Raw genomic sequence first — 24,110 nt, 5'->3', positions numbered from 1 at the left:
TTTAATTAACAGAATTGGATTAAAGCTAGACACCACCACATATCATACGAGAAATGGCTGAGCTGGCTTCCAAGTGCTCTAATTCAATTAGGACGCAGTGAGTGACACTCGGACGGGAAAGGTTAATTGGGGGCGCCAGAACGCAATCATTCCTTACCTAACCAGTCATTAAACTTCTTAACCTCTGAGGGCAGTCCCAGCTCGGTGAAATCGCCTGTGTGGAGAAGGATGTCCCCATAAGGCATCTGGATACCATCTGTTCTGGAGTGTGTGTCTGAGATGCAGACAAACCGCGTGTGGCCCGCTGGTTTTGGAGTGTCATATGGGATGGGGTCGACCCTAAAGTAGACATAACAGATCCCGTAACAGTTAAATATATTAGAATCCTCGTAATTGTCATCGCACATACATATTGACTGTTATCTGTGAAAGCACCCAGATACACTGATGCAAAGGCAGAAGGGCCCACTGTGACAAGGGACACTTTTGGGTGCAAAGGAGACAGCATCATCCATCTACGAACCCATGGGGCAAATTCTTACTTACCTGGTAGGAAACTTAAAAGGCAAGGCTGTCTTACACGTAAGAGTCAGAAATAACCCAGGAAACGGCTAGAGTGATTAACAGTGAAGTTTAGGGATACTGAACCCCAACTGGGGCAGCCAAATTATGCCATTTTCTCTCATCATGCTCCAATTGATCCCACTACTCATTAGGAAATGGATAACTAATTTATTCCTCCTTAAACATGCATAACTTAAGCAATGAACTAATTTACGGGGAACACTCTGCGCATGCTCGGCCAACTGAGCTGCGAAGAGACATAGATAGTACTTATATGTAATTTCCTCCCTAGAACCATTCAGCACCTCTATCTTCTTATTTTCGCAGATTGATTCACAGATCAAATTGTGGGGAGGGAAAGTGATGCCGAAGTCACAGGGCTTTGAAACAAAACACTGGATGTTGCAAGAACTTTGTCCGGCTCCTTTGCCACCGTGAATTATCTGCAGTCCCAGCTACACCTTAGGTTGCTTGGAATGCTCAAATGCCTGGGGCAAAGATTCAATTCAGTACAAATAGTAAGACTTTTAATGGGTGTGTATAGATCTATACATGCATTAATATATGTGCAGTTTTAGAGACCTAAGCACTGTGAAATTACACCAGGGCACAAGAATCAAAAGGCAAAATGATCAACCCGAAGCAAAGAAAATGAAACAGAACATTCTCATTTAATTGAGTGTAACAAACTGTGCTATATAAACTCGGTAAAGAAATGCAAATCTGACTCTTCAAGCATACAGTTTTAATTATTTAAGGGGTTTATAGCAGAGTTAAGGATGCTTTAACTATATTAACTCTACACTGACAGCTTCCTTTAATTCCTCTGTAGGAATGTACACTTACTCTGGATGATGAGGGGAAAGCAGCGGTTATAAATGCAAAGAGAAGGTCACAAGAGAAGCAAATACACAACGTGGAGATGAGAGTGTAAAACGTTAAGTAAGGGACAATTTTTCATATCACAGCCCCGCCCTGGGTTATTAACATGCAGCGGAGCACCCAGGGAAAGCTCAGCACACGACTCTCTGCACACGCTGCCTCTAAAGGCTTTGTTTAAGTTCCCATTCTTTTTTCCACTTTTTTAAAAAGAAACAATCTGTTGTAACCACGGCAATTTTTGTGAGCGAAATAAAGACAGTATGTGGCCTGGACAGTCCTGCATTTCTTTAATGGTTAATCTTTTCATTTTATTTTATCTTTGTCAGAGAAGAAGGAAAGTAAGGAAGAAAGGGGCCCTGGAAGAAGCCAGGGAAGGAGGGCCTAGGAACCAGTGAATGCAGTGGGTCTCATTGGAAACCCAAAAAGAAAGCTTAAATTCTGTAATAATAATAATAATAATAATAATAATAATAATAATAATAATAATAATAGTAATAATAATAATAATAAATAGTGGATTTTTTTTCCTGTAAAGGTTAGAAATTAATAATGCCATTATCATGGAGAAAATTCACTAATCCACTGAGATCCCATGAGTAAACCTGGGAACCCTCCTGATTATAGCCAATGTTAATTTTTTTTAAATATATAAGAAAACGTTAGGTGTCTTCCTTTCCGTTAGTGAGACTGTATACTCAGTCCCAGTGGTTCTAATCGTATCAATTGATATCGCCCGTGTTCTAACAGCAGTTTTCCCAGAGAAGGAAGGACTGTTCCTTGCTGCAGCAGACCATCACCCTCTGAAAGTGATAGGTAATATTCTCTTTCTGAATCTCAACGCTCACCAGAATGGGACTGTGCACATTAATACTTAAACCACCAACATCTGACTGAAAGTTAAATAAATCAACCCACTGGACTTTATATGAATAAATTCAATATTTGTATGTCTTTATTTTCCAGTTCAGTTCTCATCCTAATGGCACACTACAGACACAGCCCAGTTTCTCCCTTTCCATAACTCAGCTAAACTACCCGCACCATCACTGCATCAAAATCCGTTATGAGTCCATCCGAATTTATCAGAGGGGCATCACAGTCACCATTTTGAATTTATAAAGCAGAAAGTAGCATGGATATCAGTCCCTCACTGTGGACAGGCCCCTAGTCTCTGAACTACCCAGTTCGGAGAAGTGAATCATCACATGGCACACAGTGTGTTTCCCATATTAGCTCTCTATCGAGCAATCACTTTCTAAGACTGTTGGAAATTTCTGAGTGGCTTCAACTTCCTTCCCAGCCCTCCCACCTCCTCCAGAGAAACACTGAAATGTCCAGTAGAACTAACAGTGAAATAAAGGTCAAGGAATAGAAAAATAGAGGGGATAGAAAGAAGGGAGAAGATGTGTCTCCTCAGCTTTGAGCTGAAATAAAATAATGAGCCAGGACACAGGAGGACTGGCAGAGAAGGCTTACGCATCAACACCACCAACTGATGTCATCAAAGAGGAGTGATCAGTAGAAGTCTGGGAAAGGTATGGAGAATTGAGGGAAGGCAGAGGATTAGAGAAGCAGGCGGGGGAGTATAAAGATACAAATGCAGAATTTATATACCTCCCCTGACCCAGAGACACTGATGTCCTTTGTTGCCCATGGGACTAAGTACAAGAAGACAAGACGGTAGCACGTCAGAGCCACACTGCAGGATAACATGATAAATCTCTCCCGGGGGTCACAGGAAGGAAGACATCCACCCAAAGACATTGAGGGTTGAAAATAAGATGTCTAAAAGAGCAGGCAAGTGGCAGTGAATATAATGAAAACTGAGACAACCCTAAGAAAACTCTTTCCAAATTGGTAAACATTTGATAAACACTTTGAAAAAGCAAGACAGCCATTTTCCTGTAAAAGCATGTTTAAGGGAGAACTTGACTGCTATTGGAAGATCTAACTGTTCACACTATGTGAAGATCCTCACGCAACATTCTCCCCCTTAGTTAACAACTTTACCCCTTCCTGTTCATGCCTCCGACTTCTCACACGACCTAACATTTCCCCTAAGGCATCATGTCAAATATCCTAGCAAGTGAGTATCTTACCACGGCAATCTAACCCCTAGAGCCACATTCAAATAGCAGAGTGAGATTTGCACGTACATCTGAGTACACCCAGGGGAAAACAAGATGACATGGGAAGATGAGAAGAAAACACAACATCATAAAACCCCAGAGCTGGACAAAACCTTACGGGGCGTCGGGTTTAATGCTTTACATGAAGCCTGAATCCCCTCGATCCCTGCCCTGTGTACCCGACGTAAATTTTCTCTCTCCATCTCCAGAGAAGGAGAGCTCGTGGGTCCCCTCCCCACCCCTGGGCAGCCCACTCTGGTTACTGACAGCTCTACTTGCTAGAAAGTTTCCGATCCAGAAACTCTGAGAAAGCTGAGCGTGGTCCAAAGTGACCTGGCCTGGAGCCTGAAGACTGAGTAACAATTTGGCTGAGTTACTTGGCTTGGGCAAGTTACTTCATTCTTTTGGCCTCAGTTTTTTCCTCATCTGTAAAATGGGAATACTAATGCCCAATCTACTATACTGCTATAAGGATATAAAGTGTCACGTGCCGGGTTTGGTGCACAGCATGCGCTCCGAATGCAGAGATGTAAGGGCGGAGCATGTTTGGCTACAGAGTCAGACTATCTAGTTCAGAATCCCACTCCATATTTATTGACAGTGTGACACCAGGCAGCATGTTAAACTCCTGTGTTTATATTAAAACGGGTATTAAAAAAGGGACCTAACTCATAGGACTGCCATGAGGATGAAAAGGAATAATGTATTCAGAACACTCAGAACAGTGCCTGCCACACTGCAGACAATAAACGTTAGGATTTTTTTTTTTAACTAACTGGTAATATTTTTGCTACTACCAGTAGTAGCAGTAGTTAGTTTCTCTGACACCCATCTCTCCTCTGTTAGAAGGAGACAGTAAGAGCTACCACGCAACTTTGTGAAATTAAAGGAGAAAACACACACACACACACACAAGCTAACACAGCACTGGGCACATTAACCAAAGTCAATATAAACATTCATCTCCCTCCTGTAACTTCCCACTTAATCCCAGTCCTGCACTCTGAGATAACAGAGAAGAATTCGAGTCCCTTCTCCGTTGGACCGTTTTTCAAATATTTGAGGACGTGTATTATAATCCCCTGAAATCTTCTCTGCCCCAGTGGAGGAGTCAGTTTCTTCCACTTTTCCTCATGTGATAGGCTTCAAGTGCACTCAGAATCCTGGTGATCTCCTTGATACAGTCTGACTGGTTGGAACCTCTCCATCTGCAGTGCCAGACATCATGGGCCGTGTGAACTCATGGACCAGTGAGCTGTTTATCAAAGACAAATGCTAGTACAGGTGATGGAGAACCAACAGGGCTGGATCCCCCGGAAGACTTTCCTAGAGGAGGACTGAGCTATCATCTTAAACAGTTTTCAAATTAAGTCTCCAGGTTTTGTGCCAAGCCTCCAATCTTGTTCTTGAAGCTTGACTGTCAAATGTTTATATATCCCATTGTCTATTCAAACAAATAAACCATTCTCATTTACTCAGTCTTGACGCATTAGAGAGTTTTTTAATCAATAAAAAAAATAGATAGGATAACATTATTGCTTCCACTGTGGAATTCTCTTCTTGCCATATCTGTCATTTTTTCCAATAACAAATCTATACAGTGTTGCAATTCCCATTGATAGATTGGGACAAAAGCTGTAATCGCGTTTTTGTTACGACATGGATTTCTTCTGTAGGCCAAGTGTGCAGTAAAAGTCTTGTGTACACAATTAGCTTGTAATTCAGTGTCAGAACAGACTATAAGCCTTACAAGGCATTTTAACAGGATTTTAATGCATTTACCATCCCCCACTGAACTTGAAAATTCTGATGTGGAGCTTATGCGTTCCACAGAATTTAATCTCTAAAAAGTTTTCAAATGTGACATTAAAGCTTTCATTTTTACCCTGAAAATTTAGATTGCATGAGAGTTAAACTCATGTTTGTGATGTTACACCATCCGCCCTAGACATAAGAAGTCAGTCCCTTCTCCATTTGACTGATAAAAATATGCAAAACTGGCCAGCAAAACAATGAATAAATAAATATCAGGCTTAAGTGAGTATAGTAACATAATTTTTGGATTGGAAGGGACTTTAGAGATGATCTAGTCCTGTATTTTGCTCTTCTGAACAGCCTCTTCATGGTTTTTGCCTTTCTGCGTACACTATTACTTAATGTTTAAGTGTCTTGGTTTTTACTTTTATTTTTAAGTTTTGCCCTAAACAGTACCATCTATGAAGTCATGAAGCGAAAAATATGCCTGCACTTTCCAGACAATGCAAAGGCATATGCAGTCAAGACCCATCCAGATATCATTGGAATTAGGCAGACTTTATATAGAAAGGGAAGTGAAAACTGCAATTTAGGACCATAGGTGGAGCTCCCAGGTATTTCTAGTGTAAAAGAGAACAAAGAAGCCACAATTCCAGTTACCACAATAAAACAAAAATTAAAGGACATGGGATTTAATGAGTTGCTTGAAAAATAGGGGCTGATTTTCCTCAAACTCTGAGCTGGGGAAGTTCTCCCAGTTTAGTCGTCACACCCCAGAACAGTAATGGTGCTGAAACACAGTAAGGAAGCGTAACAGAGCCAGATGTATAAATATATTCACATTTGTACCAAGGGCACTGCTTTCCTTTAACTGCTGAACTGCTGTATCAACACTCTTCTACCACCATCTAATTATAGTTAACAAAGCCCACTGCACAGAGTGTGTCTCGTCTATTTTCCCCTAGTACAAAAGTACAGTGCTGACATTCAATGAATATTAAGTGGTAACAATTTAATTCTTTGAGCACTGCATGTGATAGGAATTCATGGTCCTTTGACTGTTCCATTGGAGGTGTTCTGGTGCCCGTCAGGCTAGCTACCATGTGAGCCACTGAAGCCTTTCGGACAGCATATGGTTGGGTCATAAATATCCCACTGGAGATGTGCTGTCCAGGGTTAAATGTTTCCCACTCTTTTAACCTAACAACCAAGTTAATTGGCTTACACTTCTGGCCTTGCATCTGAAAAAAGAAGGCATGTGACACTGTGCTGAGTGCCCATTACTCCACAGTCAGTCAGGTAGTCAGTCAACAGTGATTTCTTAAGCTCCTACCTACGTGCCAGGTGCTGAAGGTAAGTTCTAGGAGGACAAAGAAACAGCGACAGTGTTTCCTTCAAGGATTCTACAGTTGATCTGCCAATTCATTACAGGCATATCTCAGAGATACTATGGGTTCGATTCCAGACCACCACAATAAAGGGAATATCTCAAGAAAGTGAGTCACACAAATGTTTTGGTTTCCCAGTGCATATATAAGTTATGTTCACACTAAGCTAGTCTAGTAAGTGTGCAATAGCATTATATCTAAAAACTAATGTACATGCTTTAATTTTTAAAAGTTATTGCTAAAAAATGCTAACTATCATTTGAGCCTTCAGCAAGTCATAATCTTTTTGCAGGTGGAGGGTCTTGCTGGATGTTGATGGCTGCTGACTGATCAGGGTGGTGGTTGCTGAAGGCTGGAGTGGTGGTGGCAGTTTCTTAAAACAAGACAACAATGAAGTCTGCAGCATCCGTTGATTCTTCCTTTCACAAATAATTTCTCTGCAGTATGCAATGCTTTTTTAATAGCATTTTACCCACAGTAGAATTTCTTTCAATATTGGAATCAGGCCTCTCAAACCCTACTGCTGCTTTCTCAACTAAGTTTATATGATTTTCTAAATCCTCTGTTGTCATTTCAACAGTCTTCACCAGGAGTGGATTCCATCTCAAGAAACCACTTTCTTTGCTCATCCATAGGAAGCAACTCTTTAACCGTTAAAGTTTTGTCATGAGGTTGCAGCAATTCAGTCATCCTTTCAGGCTCCACTTCTATTTCTAGGTCTCTTAATATTTCCTCATCTGCAGTTACTTCCTCTGCTGAAGCCTTGAACCCCTCAAGGTCATTCACTAAGGTGGGGAATCAACTTCTTCCAAACTCTTGTTAATGTCGACGTTTTGACCACTTCCCATGAATCACAGGTGTTCTTAATGGCATCTAGAATAGAGACTCCTTTCTAGAAGGTTTTCAGTTTACTTTTCCCAAATCCATGAGGGGAATCAGTATCTATGGCAGCTAACACCATACAAAATGTATTTCTTAAATAATAAACTCGAAAGTCAAAATGACTCCTTGGTCCACGGGCTGCAGAGTGGATGCTGTTGGCAATGTGAAAACAACATGAATCTCACTGTCCATCTCCATCAGAGCGCTTGGGTGACCAGGTGCATTGTCAGTGAGCAGTTACATTCCGAAAGGAATTTTTTTTCTGAGCAGTAAGTCTCAAGAGTGGGCTTAAAATATTCAGTAACCCATGTTGTAAACAGATGTGCTGTCATCCAGGCTTTGTTGTTCCATTTATAGAGCACAGGCAGAACAGACTTAACATGATCCTTAAAGGCCCTCGGATTTGCAGAATGGTAAATAAGCACTGGCTTCAACTTCAAGTCACCAGCTGCATTAGCCCTGAACGAGAGAGTCAGCCTGTCCTTTGAAGCTCTGAAGCCAGGTATTGACTTCTCCTCTCTAACTATAAAAAGTCTTAGATGGCATTTTCTTCCCATATAAGGCTGTTCTGTCTGCATTGAAAATCCACTGTTTGGTGTAGCCACCTTCATGAATGATCTGAGCAAGAGCTCCTGGAAAGCCTGCTGCAGCTTCCAATCAGCACTGGCTGCTTCACCTTGTGCTTCTGTTACCGAGAAGGTTTCTTTCTTTAAACCTCATGAACCGACCTCTGCTAGCTCCAAACTTTTCTTCTGCAGCTTCCTCTCCTCTCTCAGCCTTCACAGAATTAAAGAGGGTTAGGGCCCTGCTCTGGATTCGGCTTTGGCTTGAAGGAATGTTGCGGCTGTTTGGATCTTCTGTCCAGACCACTCAGACTTTCTCCACATCAGCAATAAGGCTGTTTCACTGTATCGTTCATGTCTTCACCGGAGCAGCACTTTTAAGGTCCTTCGAGAACTTCTCCTTTGCATTCACAGCTTGGCTAAGTGTTTGGTGCAAAAGGCCCAGCGTTTAGCCTGTCTTCACTTTTGACTTGCCTTCCTCACTAAGCTTACGCACTCCTAGCTTTTTATTTAAAGTGAGAGATGTGCGACTCTTCCTTTCACTGGAACATTTAGCGGCCATTGCAGGGGTATTAATTGTCCTAAGTTCAATATTGTTGTGTCTCAGAGAACAGGGAGACCAGATGAGGAGAGAGACGGGGGAGCAGCTGGTCAGGGAAGCAGTCAGAACACACATTTATTGATTAAGTTCACTGTCTTACACGGGCATGGTTTGTGGTGCCCCAGAACAATAACAACATCAAAGATCACTGACCACAGATCACCATGACAAGAATAATAATAATGAAGAAGTTTGAAATATTACAAGAATTACCGAAGTGTGACACTGAGACACAGAGTCACCAAATGTTGCTGGAAAAATGGTGTTGATAGGCTTGCTCGATGCAGGGTGGCCACAAGCCTTTAATTTTGTTAAAAAAAAAAAAAAAAAAAAAAACACTGTACCTGCAAAGCGTAATAACATGAAGCACAATAAAACTAATTCTGCTTGTATTCAACAGATGTGTGTTGGCATGCCTGATTTCTGCTCAGACATTTAGTCATTTCACAGGCATTTATTAAGGACCTTCCACGGACCATAGATTGTGCTAGGTGCTAGGGAGACAGCTAAAACCAAGTCCCAGATGGTCTCTGTGATCTGTAAACAGGTTATTTATGAAACAATTCACAAAATGCTATAATCAAGGATGTGCGAGGCGCTGTGGGGTAAAGGAAAAGATATCTGGCACTTTTGAGGGCTAGGAAGAAGGACAGGGGACACTACAGTGGGCACAGAACATAAGGTGGTGCATCAGCTTCAAATCCCTGGGACAAAGGATCTTCGTTTCATAAAGAAGCGGCAGGAGAGTAGCCTAAAGCTGGAACATGAATTGGGATTTAAACAAGCCCATGACTTGGAGAGTCAGGCAGAACAGAAGGGCTGTCCAGGCGACAGTGGGCGCTGTACTGGAAGCACTGAGCTTATTGAGGGACTTGTGAGTAAAGAGCCGAGCCATTGCTGGAGCAGAGTCGCTGTGTCAGTGAGCAGGGATGGGTCTGAAAGGCTGGTGGGATTGGGGACCGCACCACAGCCAGCCAAGCCATGGGGCCTGAGCCAGTCCTGGTGGCCGTGCGAAGCATCTTCCTCCCTCACTCATGGGAAGGTGCAGGGGGCCACAAGGAAAGCTGGCTTTATGAAAACTGAGCGGCTCCCTGCAAGACGTGAGGGTGATGGAGCTGAGGGTGGGGGACGATAAAGGAAAGGAGGCTGACTTGAAATTAACTGCAAAAATCCAGGTATAATCCAGATGCTTTGCTGTACAGCTGAAACTAACACAACATTGTAAATCAACTATACTTCGATTTTTTTTAAATCTATGCAGATTATGATAAAACGAAGCCCAGTGAAACAGATAGAAAGGAGGGGCTATGAAGGAAAGGCAGCAGAAACCTGATGATACGATAAACAGAAACTCTCATCATGAGTGTACTGTAAATGAGGACGGGAGGATTAGTCAACAATGGCCTACAGCACCCTACACCCAGACAGCTCCGGCAGCTCCAGCCAGTCCCCTTTTTTATCACTGACCTGATGCTACAGGCTGAGTGTCTGTGTCCCCCCTAAAAGTCATAGGTTGAAGCCCTAATGGGATGGTACTTGGAGGTGGAGCCTTTGGGAGGTAATTACGTCTAGTGGGTGGAACCCGCATGAATGAAATGAGTAGCCTTACGAAAAGTGACACAAGAAGGATGACCCTGACAGACCGAGAAGGCAGCCGTCTACAAGCCAGGAACCAGACTGGCTGGCACCTGGATCGTGGGCTTCCCAGCCTCTGGAATTGTAAGAAACACATGTTTGTTGTTTTACAAAGCCACCCAGTCCACAGTATTTGTTACAGTAGCTCAAACTGACGAGGACGTCTGGACCCTGACGGAGAATTTTGCGGCTGAAAACAACAATGGGAACGATGGGGTGCAAGAGCGACGGTTTTCACTTCAAAGCCAGGCACTGCGATGCCCTTCACCTGGACAGTCTTCATTCCATCCCTACAGCGGGTAGGCCCTGCCTTTCCCCCATTTTACAAATGAGGTCACTGAAACAGACTAAGCAAAGGCACAAGGCCAGTAGGTGGCTCTGCGGGAAGCTGACCGCCCAGTGTCTGCTGTATCCATCACCTCCCAGCTTTACACCCTCTTCTTACACAACACAACCACCCAGATGGAAAAGCAGATTCTGTCCTAAAATGGGGCACACAGGTTTTTAAATCAATGATTACAATTACAACTTCAAGAATAAAATGTGGGTCATTTTCAAACACTGGGTCCACCTGAAAACATGTCTTTATTTGATCCAGCCCAGTAGAAAGAACGTGAAGAGATATCAAAAACACAATCATTTAATTTTTTAAACGTTGGGGGGATATTCATAAGGAGGTATTGGGTCTAATGGATAAAAATATTTTTTTTGTATTAAAACTGCCAAAGGAGACCTCTCTCTACTGTCTTTCTCCACTTCCCAAGTCTCCAAAGCCAAGTTTTCCAAGGGCTTAATGTCTCACAAGTAGTTGTTAATGGCATTCATTGTTTAGTTAATTGTCCTTATTAGATGTGCAGGTAACTTCATACTTGCATGGCTAATGGGCCTTCTTTAAAGTGTGTGGCCAAATGTTGGGTTTTAATGGTCCTTAATGTTTTTTCCAACTTTGGGTTGGGTTGACTGCCTTACTTTCAAAAAACTCAGTCGTGCCTAAGGCAGAGAGACCATTTTTGGCTACACATGGAACATTACATAAGGCCATTTCAAGACAAATGCTTATTTGTAAAACCACTTAACATGATGCCAACATTTAACAACCTTTCAAAACTAACGCAATACAATGATTTTCAGACTCAGTATGTTACTCTGGAGACTGTTTCATGACAATAAGAGAAACTTTTTATCCTACATCTTTATCGTTTGCTGAAATTGCTGGTCCACTATTCAACCATAAGCATCACACAGTTTCCACAGAATGGAAGAAGCCACCGAGGGCTACTTCTGTCCCCCTCTAGCAGTGAGGACTTACTACCTTGGTAGAGTATTTTGTAGTTTACATTCCCCCACCATTATCGCAGGGTTGGTGTATCCAAGGTACAGACCTGGTGGGTAATCTGCCTGTGATCACCCAGCTAGTATGCAGTTGAAAAGATAATCAAATTGATACCAAGCAGCGCTCCCCTACCCCCACCAACCCTGCCCCTCTTGTTCATAGAAGAGCTGAAGTCTCCCAGGCCTCCCTGAACCTTAGAAGAGCAGGCTCAAGCTGCTGATTAGGAGAAGCCTACAGGCACTGGGGGGTGGCAATGACTCTGACCACCTATCTCAACAGTTAACAGAGTTTATGCCCCCATTTCCCTTTAAAACTTTCATGGCTGAACAAAATCTTCAGAGATTTTGGGGTTTTTTATGGGGGGGGGGGTGCTGGGTCTACCAGATTGCAGCCATTCTGATTAAAAGCAGCTTTTCTTTTTGTTACCAAGGTTGTTGCCCCCAGGATCATACCCCTGCCCCTCCCCCAAACAGAAACCAATCACTCTTATCTAAGTCTCAGGTGGCAAAGAGAAGACACCAGAACTGGTCAGACCCAACAGCCAAGACGGTGGAGGATTTGACTTCCAGTGGACCTTGAGGCTCAGTATACGCTCACTGTAATGTATTAACATGTTAAGTGACACACCCACCAGCGCCATGACAGTTGACAATTGCCATGACAACAACCAGAAAAACCCACGCAAGGACTGAAAAGCCTGTACAAGGACTGATGGGCTCCATCACACCCGGAAGGAGGACATGATGGCAGAAGCCTCCCACAAAAGACCACGTGGCCCGACCCGGGCCGGAACTGTCTCTACAGGCCATCTTGGCTGACGGCTCCCCTCTTGAGCACTTTTCTTTCCTTCTCTCTGCTTGAGCACTTCCCTTCCTTTTCCTCTTTTGGGAAATAAAGCAATTTTTTCACTTTGTCCCTCTGCCTCTACTGCAAAATCTTTCACAGCCAGTGGCAAGGACCCGCACTTTGGTGGGCCTCCCACATTAGAGGTCTCACTATCCGCTAACAAAATCTAAATCTGCAACTAAATCTAAGACTGCAATTCCAGCATTCGATTTCCATGGAATAATAACAAAGGGGAATACTCTCTCCTGTGTTACAACTTCTGATTAGCACTGGCTAACCTCTACCCAGGTTTTTCTGTTGAGTGACACTAGCAAAGTCTACCAATAGGTCTGACTAGAATTGAATCCTTCACCCTACGCTTCTGAATTAGCCATTTTAATCCTCTGGGCTAGGGTCAGCAAGCTACAGCCCAAAGGCAAAATCTAGCCCAGTGTATGTTTTTTTAGGAGGAAAGTTTTACTGAAACACAATCACATTCATGCATTTAAATACTGTTAGGACTCCTTTTGAGTTATAACGGCAGAGTTTCACAGTTGTGACAAATGCCATATGGCCTGTAAAGCCTAAAATATTTACTATCTGGACCTTAATAGGAAAAAGTCTGTCCACTCCTGGTTTTGTCACTCAACAAACATTTATTAAGGAACAACTACATATTAGGCACTTTATTACTAACAATGCCTGACATTTAGCAGTATCTACTGTGTGCCGGGGGCTTTTCCTGTATTACTACATTTAATCCTCTCCAGATCGCTCTCTGCAGGTTGTCTGTGTACACACGCTCGTACACACATGTGAACTTTTTTGTATTCTTCTACAAATTTTTTACTTAAGGGCACATAGTAAGTTTGGGGCTTTGGATTCAGAGTCTGTCTAACCATGAGCATCTGCCCTTTGCTGTGTAATAAATACTCTTTCTCAAAGGTGTGGGGAAAATTGAAGACTTTGGAGTGAGCATCTTTTTAATGGAATGATAAACCCTCAGGTATCATCTGATCCCACAGGACTACAGGCTTCAGTCCGTGGACTACAACTTTGTAACTCGTGGATAAGCGAAAGCAATGCAAACAATTCTTCTCTATAGGTGCAAAGAAACTGTCCAGTGGAGGTTCAGGTGACTTCCCCTCCAGTTTTGTATCCATCTGTAAATTCATTTCAACAGTCTTTTATACCATATAAATTCGTGGTCCTTCTATGAAGCTATTCTAACAAATTTCTTGGTTCCCTCATTTATTAATGAGTTATATAAAATTTTTAACAAGTGTTCATTTTATATCTGTATGAGAGTCAAGATTTTTAAGGATTATGCTTTTACTAAGGTTGCCATTTTTACCATCTTGAACCTCACATTTTTGCTTTGGAGGGCATACATACCAAACTGTAATTAATGTGACCATAAATTCTATATCCCTATGCAGGTATGGGAGGAGGGAGAATAAGAGAGAACAAAGTGATTAAGAGGTCATTTCAGAGGTCATTTATGTCACTCAGAGCATCAACAAGGCCTGGGTTTAGGCCACGGCTCTGTCTCTGCCTGGCTTTGAGACCGTGGACAAGCTACTAAACTTCTTGAAGCCTCAGTTATCTCATCTGTAAACTGGGGATGGTAACAGTTGCTGCCTTATAAAGTTGACACAAAGATTAGACAATTATTGCTTATAAAGGGACTAGTGAACATTAAATGCTCAATAAGTGCCAGCCATCATTACTGGAGATTCTTCTATGAGAAATATTAATGGACTGAATTAGTTCTATTTGGGGATGGGGACGGTCTTCACAGGGTGGGTATATTTTATCCAGGCCTTCAGGGGGCAGCAGGAGTCACCAAGCAGAGAGCTAGGGTGATGTCATTCAACATAAAAGGAACATTACTTAAAAAAGAGAGAGGTAAGAAGGTGAGTCAGAGTGCCAAGTTCACAGGAAGGTAATTCCCTGGTGGACACTGCATTTATAGGTGACCTGAATTTTCCTAAAGTTGTGAAAGCTGGCACTGCTCTACTTTACAGTGGTATTCGGATTGCTAAGTTGAGGAGGAGGAATGCATTATCCAGATTCCAATTTTCACAAAATCCGGACAACAAATCATCAAGACTACAGTTACAACTACTCACCCAGATCAGCTACCCATCAGAAACAAGGGGTTATTTTATAAAAACAACTTTATAAAAACAACTAAAGGTATGAACCAAGGATGACTGAGCCCAAAGTACAGACCACATTTTATAGAGGCCAAACTTTGAACTATGTACTTTAACAGTCAGCTTTCATTCAGTGCAAACACACAGACACACACACACACTCTCTCTCACAATCTCCTATACACCCACGGAAATAACACACAAATCCAATTAGATCCTGGTTCTTACCCTGGCCAGATCCAATTTCTTTCAGTGCCTGGCTAGGTGTCATTTCAACATTCTTTTATTGGTCTCATGATACACTTCACATACAAAATTACCCTGTTCTAATTCCAATCAGTGACTTTCCTGGATCCTTTGGATAGGGGAATACACTTCAGATAATTCTCATTTGCAGGTTTACTAGAGAGTCTTCATCCACCTTCACATCATTCCGTTTGCTCCTTTCCATGCCACACATACACCCTTTTGAAGGCTAAACTGCAGAGGGCCGTTACCTCAAGTGTGCGTTCTGCTAAACTGCCCACTGCATTGCCCTACCAGTCTGCTAAGACTCAGGACTGACCGCTATCTCTTTCTGCTAGCGCAATGATGGATAAGAAGAAAAGGAGATCAACCACTTTAGCTTTTTTGGCAAGAAGATAACTTCCTCAAAAAGTCTTTGCCTTAAAAAAAAAAAAAAGAAAAGAAAAAAAAACCCTGCAGGTAGTCCCTGTGCCCTATCATCAGATACCATCCAGCCCCCATTCTCCAGAGGTTCTGCCGTGTGATCGTTTCAAGCTCTTGTCCTCGTGAAGAGGTGACCACGTGACCGCTGCTATCCATAAAGGCTGAAGTGAGTGTACTTAGCTAAAGGGCATTGCAATAATTTTTCTCTTCCGTGTGAGAAACTTAGCCTTGAAAATTCTCTGGCTCACTGCCTGTTTTTAAATCATCTTTTAGGGAGGGGTGGCCAAGGGGGCATGTTAAGTTCCAGCCCATCCCCTTCTCACTCCCATATCAACTGCTCTTTAAATAATAAAAGCAACAACAACAATAATAAGGTGGCCGTCCCAATCAAGCCTTCAGATAGGCTTTCAAGGAAGTGCTGAAGACTTGCTATTCTAATAGGCAATGCCTCCAAACGTCTGTTGTACAAAAGCAGTCCTGGCTGACAAATTAAACTTGATTAACATTGGAGCTGGCGCTGCTCTGTACAGACAACGTGATTCCAATTGGAATCTCGGGTGAGTGGTGGCCTAAGTTGCTAAAAACATTTATAACCCCCAACTACAAATCAGCTTCTGATTCCAAATAAGTTATTGTGTCTTTCCCATCCATGTTGTAGCATGTCACCATACCAGGAAAAAAAAAAACATGGTAAGAATCACGAACCCACTTCAACGAGCGCAGCGGGACTAGAATATAATTTCTCTTTGTCCTGACTCTTAAATGTCTGTAGAGGACCCACGGCAGGGGAAGGATGTGAAAACAGCCAGGAATTTTGATGTGAGTTTGCCTTTAGCACACAGACAATTTTTGTAAGTCTGAGAGGTATGGACAAGCTCACATGTCTACACTGGATGCTTCCACAGTCTGCCAGGCTGGAGAAATGGGCTCTTTTGTTCCTCTTCTCATTCTTGAGTGAAAGAATAAACCTCGGCCAGGCCTGTCAGGGAGTTAGTTCCCTAATAGCCAAAGGTGCAGCCCTCAACTGGGAAAGACACAATTAGACTTTCCCCAAGGTCCGTTCGGGGCTGGCCCTTTCTTGATGACGGGCCACAAGGCAGGCGGATCTGCGAATGGTGCTGCTGGGTTTCTGGGTTAAAAAGCTTTTTTTCACAGAAGACAGTAAATACAACTCACTCAACTTGTTCTCTGCAAACAGGACTCCTGTGGGAAAGTTCCAGTTACAACCTCAACTCAGGTCAACGGCTTTGCCCTTCTGCTCTGCTTACTGTTCCTTCATCTTTAACTTGTACATCGGTACCACCTTTCCTGCTTTTTCAGAAAGCCACTTCATGTATAATCTGAAGATTCTAGTATGTAATCTTCATATATAATTTCATCCTCACCTTACTGGTAAAGAGGACATATGATTGCCACAGGGGCTTAAGATTCAGATGGGCTGGATCATGGCCATTGTCAGCAGCAGAACTAGCTGCAGGTTCCATGTGTCCCAACTCCCAGGAACAAAAGTAACGGCTCCCATCAGTGAATGCCGGCTGCCAGGCATCAGGCACTGTGCCAGAACTTTAGGAACATTACTTCATCTATTCCTCGCCAGAACCTTATCAAGTGGGTATTATTAATCCCATTTTACAGATGAGAAATACTGGGTTAATGAGGTTAAACAATTTCCCCAGGGTCAGAGATGCCATAAACGGCGAAGCCTCAATCACAAGGGGAGTCTGTCTGACTCCTGGCTTATTCGCTGTTAGAGAGCCTCCCAGCCCAACACTTTTTCTATGCCAAACCCAGTGTTAAATTGAAGAAACAAGTCTTCTCCAGATCTGAAGATTTCAAATATCAGTATTACTTTTAAATACCTAAAAAGCTTTTGAAATTTGAGTTTCGTCCACTTTGATACTGTCCGACAGAAAATACCCTAAGAACCATAAAGCGCTATCTTTTGTCAGGTGTTTTTACTGGTCCAAACACCGTTCGCATCCATCTCTTAGTTCATTTGAAAGAAAAACAGATGTTTCAATATAAATTCCTGCATGAGATTTACTAGAATCCCCAGAAAAGTTTATGAGCATAGTAAGTTCTCAAGACAAACAGCATGGATTCAAGTCCCAAATATGCAAACGGACAATTTCTGGAACATAGACATGTTACTGAACCTCATACTTCGGTTTTCTCAGGTTGACGTTAGGGGTAAAAATACTTACCTCATAGAGATGTAGTGGGGAAGTAGTGAGAACCCCCTGAGCACAGTGTGAAGGACCAATAATCATAATTATTACTATGTTGTTGTTATTTCTGTCTCTGCAAAATTTCTCAGGATTGGTCTAATTTCACTAGGAAAACAAAACCCGACAGTCTCCTTAATGAAGTACCCCAGCTAACAAAGCAGCCTGCACCCTAGCTGGGAAAGAACACACCATTTTGTGACTCATAATTCAACCCCATCTCTCAAAACTATTATTCACTTGATACTATTAAAACCACCAAGTCTTCTAGGTCACCTCAGTGCTCATGTCAAACAGGTGTTATTTCACACAAAGTCATGTGTTAATTCAGCCAAATAAGAGTCATCCCAGAAACCAGAGTCACAGAGGACAAGTGAATTTCCCTGATGCACAAAGGCGCATTTCCCCCAAATATGAGAAATTATTACTTTACTGTTAAAACAAGCCTTTTTCCTCCTAATCAGAAAATGTTTACTAAAGTTATAAGTAACTAACATTAATAAAATTCCGAATAGGTGTATAAAAATCAAAGAAAGATGAACGCACCTTCACCTGCCCAGGGAGAGCTACTAGCAACATTTTTGGTATCTTTCCATTTCGTCTTTTCACTGTGTATTTTTAAAATGTAATTGGGAGCATTCTGCATTCAAAATGTTATATTCTGGGTTTTGTTTTTTTTTTTGGCTCCACTTAAACCATTATAACGTCAGCATTTTCAATGTTACTGCAGACTCTTTGTGAACGTTTTCACTGGCTGCAGGATACTTCATAGGTTAGTTTGTCATAATTTTCTTAACCATTTCTCATTGCTGAACTCCCCCAAGAGGCTTTTAAGCTATCAAGCCCAGACAGGATTTCTAGACACACAGCCCTCACAACGGGGCCTGCCTGCAATCGTGAACTGGGCCATTTGGGGAACTAGCTATATTACCTTCTCGCCATAAGGGAGAAATACCGTGGGTCTTACTCTTCAAATGCCAACAGATCAGGAGTTCAGCGATGTGTGAACCCCCAAATGCCAATAGTTCTGGGCAGAAATTATAGCAACTCCTCTAAGATAAATAAAATTGTGTTCTCGACCATCCTGGCCACCCACATGGAGCACGGAGCTCAAATACCTCCCACCTTTGCAGCATGGGCTCCAACGTAAACACAGGGCTCGCATGTTCCTTCTCTCCTCCTCGTCCCCTACACTGTTTATTTCCAAAAATCACTGTTCCATCACCACTCAATACTATTTGCTGCCAACTGCATCATAAAACCTAGTTTTTAAAGTAAAGTACCATGTTGATTCTATTGTTTTTCAGGAAAAAAAGAGAGGCAGAGGACAAGGCTTATGCAGGAAAAAACAATGTAGACCTTGCTTAGGGTCACAGACTGTAAACTGAAGTCACAAAACACACTCATCAATGCTCACTCACTACCTTCATGATCACGCATAACCATCATCACATCTTAAGATCCAAGACACACTGTCATGCTTTTCAAATTTAGGAAGAGTGGTGTGGTTTCAAGAAACAACTTGTGAGTCATGTGCATTTCCTACAGTTAAAAAACACACGCATATTTCTGTCCGAAGGGCTTAAAGGTTAAGCAAAGAGAAGACGGCATTTCTTTCAGTGGATTTCTAGGCACAGTAGCTGGAATGTTGAAAATCTTCATTGTTCCTGCTAAAAACAAGAATGAAAAACAGAAAAGAAAGTACTTCAAGTGGAAAGTCAGCATAGCCTCATGGAAAAAAGAATGGGCTTTGTCACGAGAAGAGCTGGGTTTCATTCTGATTCCAGCCTTGCAAAGGGGGGATACACAGCCACTTCAAAGGGTTCTTTGAGTATTAAATATGGTCTCTACCCCTCCAAGGACCACCTCTGGCATAGGGCAGGTCTGTCTTACAGGATTTCAGTATTACCAACAGGAAAAGCCTAGACTGCACCTGCACGAGGGAAGCTGTCAGGTAGTCAGGGTAAACTGACTGTTTTATGAGTGTAAATAATCATAGACATAAGTCAAGGACCTAGAGATTAAGAAATTGAGGGCTACTGTTTTTTTTTTTTAACCTTATAAAGCAAACTAAGCACTAGGGAGAAAGAACACACCCTTCCCAGACTTCTTGGCTTGTCCCCGGGCAGCTTAACCAACACAGGGGCCTCCGGGCACGTTGTGAATTTCCCAACAACTGCACAGCGAGGTTCCCGGCCCCCACGCCAGCTCTCCACCCACAGCCATGGTAGCTGTGTGCCCACCACTTGGGTCAGTCCCAGGCCGGGCTCTGAGCTGACCCTGACCAACCCTGACCACAGATGGCAACCAGAAAATCCTAAACCAGACCACCAGCAGCTCGGGACAAGCCATCCCGGCATCTCCCTCTGCTTTGCCTTTCCCTCCAGTTCTGGTAAATGGACTTCTGCCTCCTCCTTCCTGCTATACGCCTTTATCACCTACCACAATTCCAGGAAATGCAATCAATTTACCCTCACTGTCAAGGCTGGGTTCCTATTTTAAAATTTCTTCCCCCAAACTCAAGTATATCCACTAGAGGTCTGCCAGCTGGGGCCACACCTTTGGGCTAGAAGATCCCCCGTATTTGCCTTCCCTTAAACCTGGTCTCCTTGACATTAGTTCACCAGTACACAGCTCCTCCTCACCACGTGACTTCGCGTCCTTTGCAGACCTGCAGCTCACACCAACCCCAAAAGCAGTCTCCGGGATGCCACAGCAGTGCTGGACTGGACATCTGGCTTCCTCCACCACCTTCCTAGATTCCGTAGTGGACAACAGTAGAATCAGCATCACCTATTTAACTCATTCCAGAGAACAAACCGTTCTCACTCAACTGCAAATTACTTTTTTCACGTTGGACTCTTCTTCTTCCTCCCCACAGACATGACCTGAGTCCAGGTCCTCTGAATCGGTCATTCAGCCTTAACTTAAGTCACCCGGGAGCCCTGTCACTCCAAACACCACCTCAATGCTGTCACTCTCTTGCTTTCGTGGGATCCAAAGATACACTGATTCACAGATGTTCCAGCACCAGCAAGCAGTTTGGGGGGCCGACTCTACATCCTACAGATACGAAAGCAAGGCTGGAGAGCCGTGTCCAATATCAAAGCGTGAGTCAGTGGCAGTTCTGAAACTGGAGGCTCTCAGGCCCCTGACATATTCTTAGATGAATATGTCTATGAACGAGTGAAAGAAAAAAAAAGATCCTTGACACACGTCTCTGGAATCTCAGATTCTTCACTCCAGTCAGTAAAAGGCCCAGTCTCCACATCTTTATTTCATGTTTCCATATCAATGTATTCTTTGAGGAAATTTCTGTCTTTCAAAGATCCAGTCCCACATGCCCTTCAAGGTAGAGAAAATCTTCTCTTTCTTAAATTTGTATGCTCAGGTTCAGGTGTTTAGCTCAATGGGTTAACAGTCTTGGGTGTTCCTCCTGGAATTCCATGACCTGTGAGGGTGACGTTTCCATCTGTAACTCTCTATTGCATTACCTTCCAATCCATGCAGACTTTGAGTGCAAAGTCCAGGAAGTAATAGAAGGAACTCTGAGTAACTTCAGTCTAAAATCTTAGAATGCTTGGAATGCAAATATCTTTGGAGACCATCTGCTCCAACCAGTACTAGTTCCATTTCACAGATCAGGGAACCGAAGCCCACACCATTTGAGTCTCAATCCAATATGCTCTTCTCCATGGACGCCCCAGCCTCCAAATAATGAATTCCTCCATACTTGTGTTTCTGTCTGAGTGGAAAAGTCATCCTAGGTCATGCAGCTCTACAGAGCCTCAATCAGTGGAACTATTCCAAAAATATGTTTGTGGATCTGGATTGTATTTACTTCATGTTTCTTCATGACTTCAGTTCCACATGGTTTTATCATGAGCTTTGTTTTGGAAAAGAAAACAGTCAAAATCCAAATCTTTAATCCAGGGGTCTGCTGCTGCCTTGCTGACAGACCAGCATGATGCATAGAATCAGGCAAACATGTTCCACTGAATAACTGTGAAACCCAGGTCATCCTAGGCAACTTCTTTTAGCCTTGGTTTTCTTATCTGCAAAATGGGAGTAACACCACCTACTTCTAAGGGTTATATTAAGAGTTAAATGATATTGCATTAAGGCAGTTAGCACTTAGCTGGGTACACAATGAGCATTCAAAAATGGTAGTCATTATTTTATTGTTATTATAATCTTTGTGGATTTTGTCTTGTCTGATCTGGTTTGCCTCATTTTAACTAGTTTCCTTGGTCTAACTTAGGCTGCATGCCCTGGGGTTCGGAAGATCTAAGACGCCCAGATGGAGAGGGGGGAAAAGGGTTCCCCAAAAGAAGTGTTTAGTTAACTAAGTAGGTAGACAAGATGAGGGGAAAGCTATTAAATGAAAGATAATCAAAATAATGAGGGTTAGTTTTATACTCTAAGTGATAACAAATTTTGTATCAAGGCTGATACAGATCATCAGTGGCCATTACACTGAACTATTTTCCCCCATAATAAATTTATGAGGCCATCATTTCAATTTGCTAAACAACCCCAGACTCAGGCGGTTTGCTTGCTTAGACCACAGCATGAATTCAAAACATATCTGAATTGTGAAGGGATAAAAAAAATGACCATGCCAAAGAAACAAATACATATCAAAACGCTGAGAGACTTGTATCCACCCTTCTATTTATAAGATTAAGTGAGTTTTAGAATATTTCTATCTTAACTAGAGGTATCAGTCCAAACTTTTTGTTGGAGACAATGTATAATTTTGTATAATCAAAATATAAGAATTCAAATATATTTTTGGAAATGTCTATATATTTATTTGTGACTCCTGATAGCTCAAAGCAGCTATTATGTCAAGACAAATTATTAGCTTTCACAATTGTGTAATAAACAGAGCTATAATTCATGTTCATTTGGAAGTGTTCTTCACTAGTTATTATGAGAGTTAACACACATACATAGCCAGATCATCTATTATGACTGTTAGTTTCCTTTAAAAAAAATGGCTACTTGTTAAGTAACCAATCAGGAAACACCTCTCATCAGCCATCTCGGCCATCTAAACGGAATGTGCAATTATTTCAGTCTGAAGGCTGACAGACCGTATTATACAGGATCATTTGGGATCAGCTTTCTAGTAGTCAGTCCAATACCTCTGTGGACAAGTGTAAGGTTGCTGTAGAACCATGTATATAAGCACTCTTCTTGGCAATGATCAACCGAAGAAGGTATTTGGCCTGGTGAGTCTAAAGACCCCTGTGGCCAGAGTGAGAAAGTCAAAGATGGGAACTCACTAATGAATTTTATTCCTCGGGCACTTAAGGGCCTCGCCAGGGAGGTATTAATGAGTCCGTGTGAAGATGATTTTTGTCGCTGGAAAATATAGAGAACTCTTTCCTTACGTACCCATGAACTGGCTCCAAAGACAGCTCCTAAAGAAATGGTTTCAGAACCATACTAAGCAGTGTAGGTACTGCAGGAACAGATGAAAATGACATCAAACGGAACACACACGCTCGCGCACGTGCGTGCACGCACACGTATGCATTTTATTCTCATTGTATTTATTCTGGTGAATTTACGGAAAAGGAAAGAAAACTCTGGGTCACTAGCTTATAGTCATACATCAAGCCCCGCAGTCTTTCTCACTTCTGGAGTCCTTCTTTATCTTTCTCTTTCCTCCAAAGCTGGAGTTAAGTTATTCCCAGGTAATAGCTGTCTTGCTTGTATTTTGTGAACTGTTCCCCCACCCTTTTTTTCCCTCCTTCTTTTGTTTCTGTCCTTCTTTCCTCCCTCTCTCCTTCCACGTTTCCTTTCTTCTTCTTCTTTTTCTAGCTGAGAACACACCAAAATTTGAAGAGAAAAAAACTGAAAGCAGGAAAATGCTTTACAGTCACAACCAATTCTTTTCAAACAGTTAGCCAACCTAGTCCTCCTCATTTGGACAATTACAGCCAAAACCAAGGATCTAGTTTCAAAGGGCAGCTGCTCATTTGAAGTGGGACAGGCACAGTTAATTTTTTCAATGAGAAAATGGTGATGAATGGAATCGAAAATAAAGATATCTTTAGAGCTAGACTGAAAAAAATTATTTTAACTCAAGAAGGTCATCCATTTGGAAATATTACCCAGAGAATTATCAAATCACAGAGAGGCACTTTCAGGAAATCTTAAGTGACTACAAATGGAAAATATGCCTTGGAGACCAGTTTAAATGAAAGTCACAATAGTCACATATAAACGAAACCCTGCAAATTCCAGTTGCAGACGAATCCTAGGGAGGCCACTGGGATCCCAAAGTGTCACAATTACCTTCTTTGTAAACCACACAGCACTAGTAACAAAGGCCTGGACAATTTTTATTAATAAAAGTTTATCATAGATTACGATACTTAAATTCTTATGACTTTAGAATATTGTTTTGCAGACTAAAACAAACACATGATCTTTAAAACGACACCCAAGACTGGTCACACAAATACGTTCCCTTTGTGAAAACTCAT

General features: G+C 42.2%; 1 protein-coding gene across 6 annotated transcripts in view; it reads right to left on the bottom strand.

The window, feature by feature from the left end:
* MPPED2 (metallophosphoesterase domain containing 2) overlaps window positions 1-24,110 on the bottom strand; it is a 162,594-nt gene that overhangs the window by 112,551 nt on the left and 25,933 nt on the right. For 5 of the 6 annotated variants that reach the window (XM_074372214.1, XM_074372216.1, XM_074372215.1 and 2 more), the window contains one exon: window positions 158-339. The exons of the other annotated variant lie outside the window; for it this stretch is intronic. In XM_074372214.1, the coding sequence (XP_074228315.1) occupies window positions 158-339 (182 nt within the window). The remainder of the gene's footprint in view (window positions 1-157; window positions 340-24,110) is intronic. 6 annotated transcript variants of the gene reach the window in all.

The sequence above is a fragment of the Camelus bactrianus genome, chromosome 10 (assembly GCF_048773025.1).
Source record: "Camelus bactrianus isolate YW-2024 breed Bactrian camel chromosome 10, ASM4877302v1, whole genome shotgun sequence".
NCBI lineage: Eukaryota > Metazoa > Chordata > Mammalia > Artiodactyla > Camelidae > Camelus > Camelus bactrianus.
The sequence above is the reverse complement of the archived record's forward strand: the minus strand, read 5'-3'. Positions and strand labels throughout refer to the sequence as shown.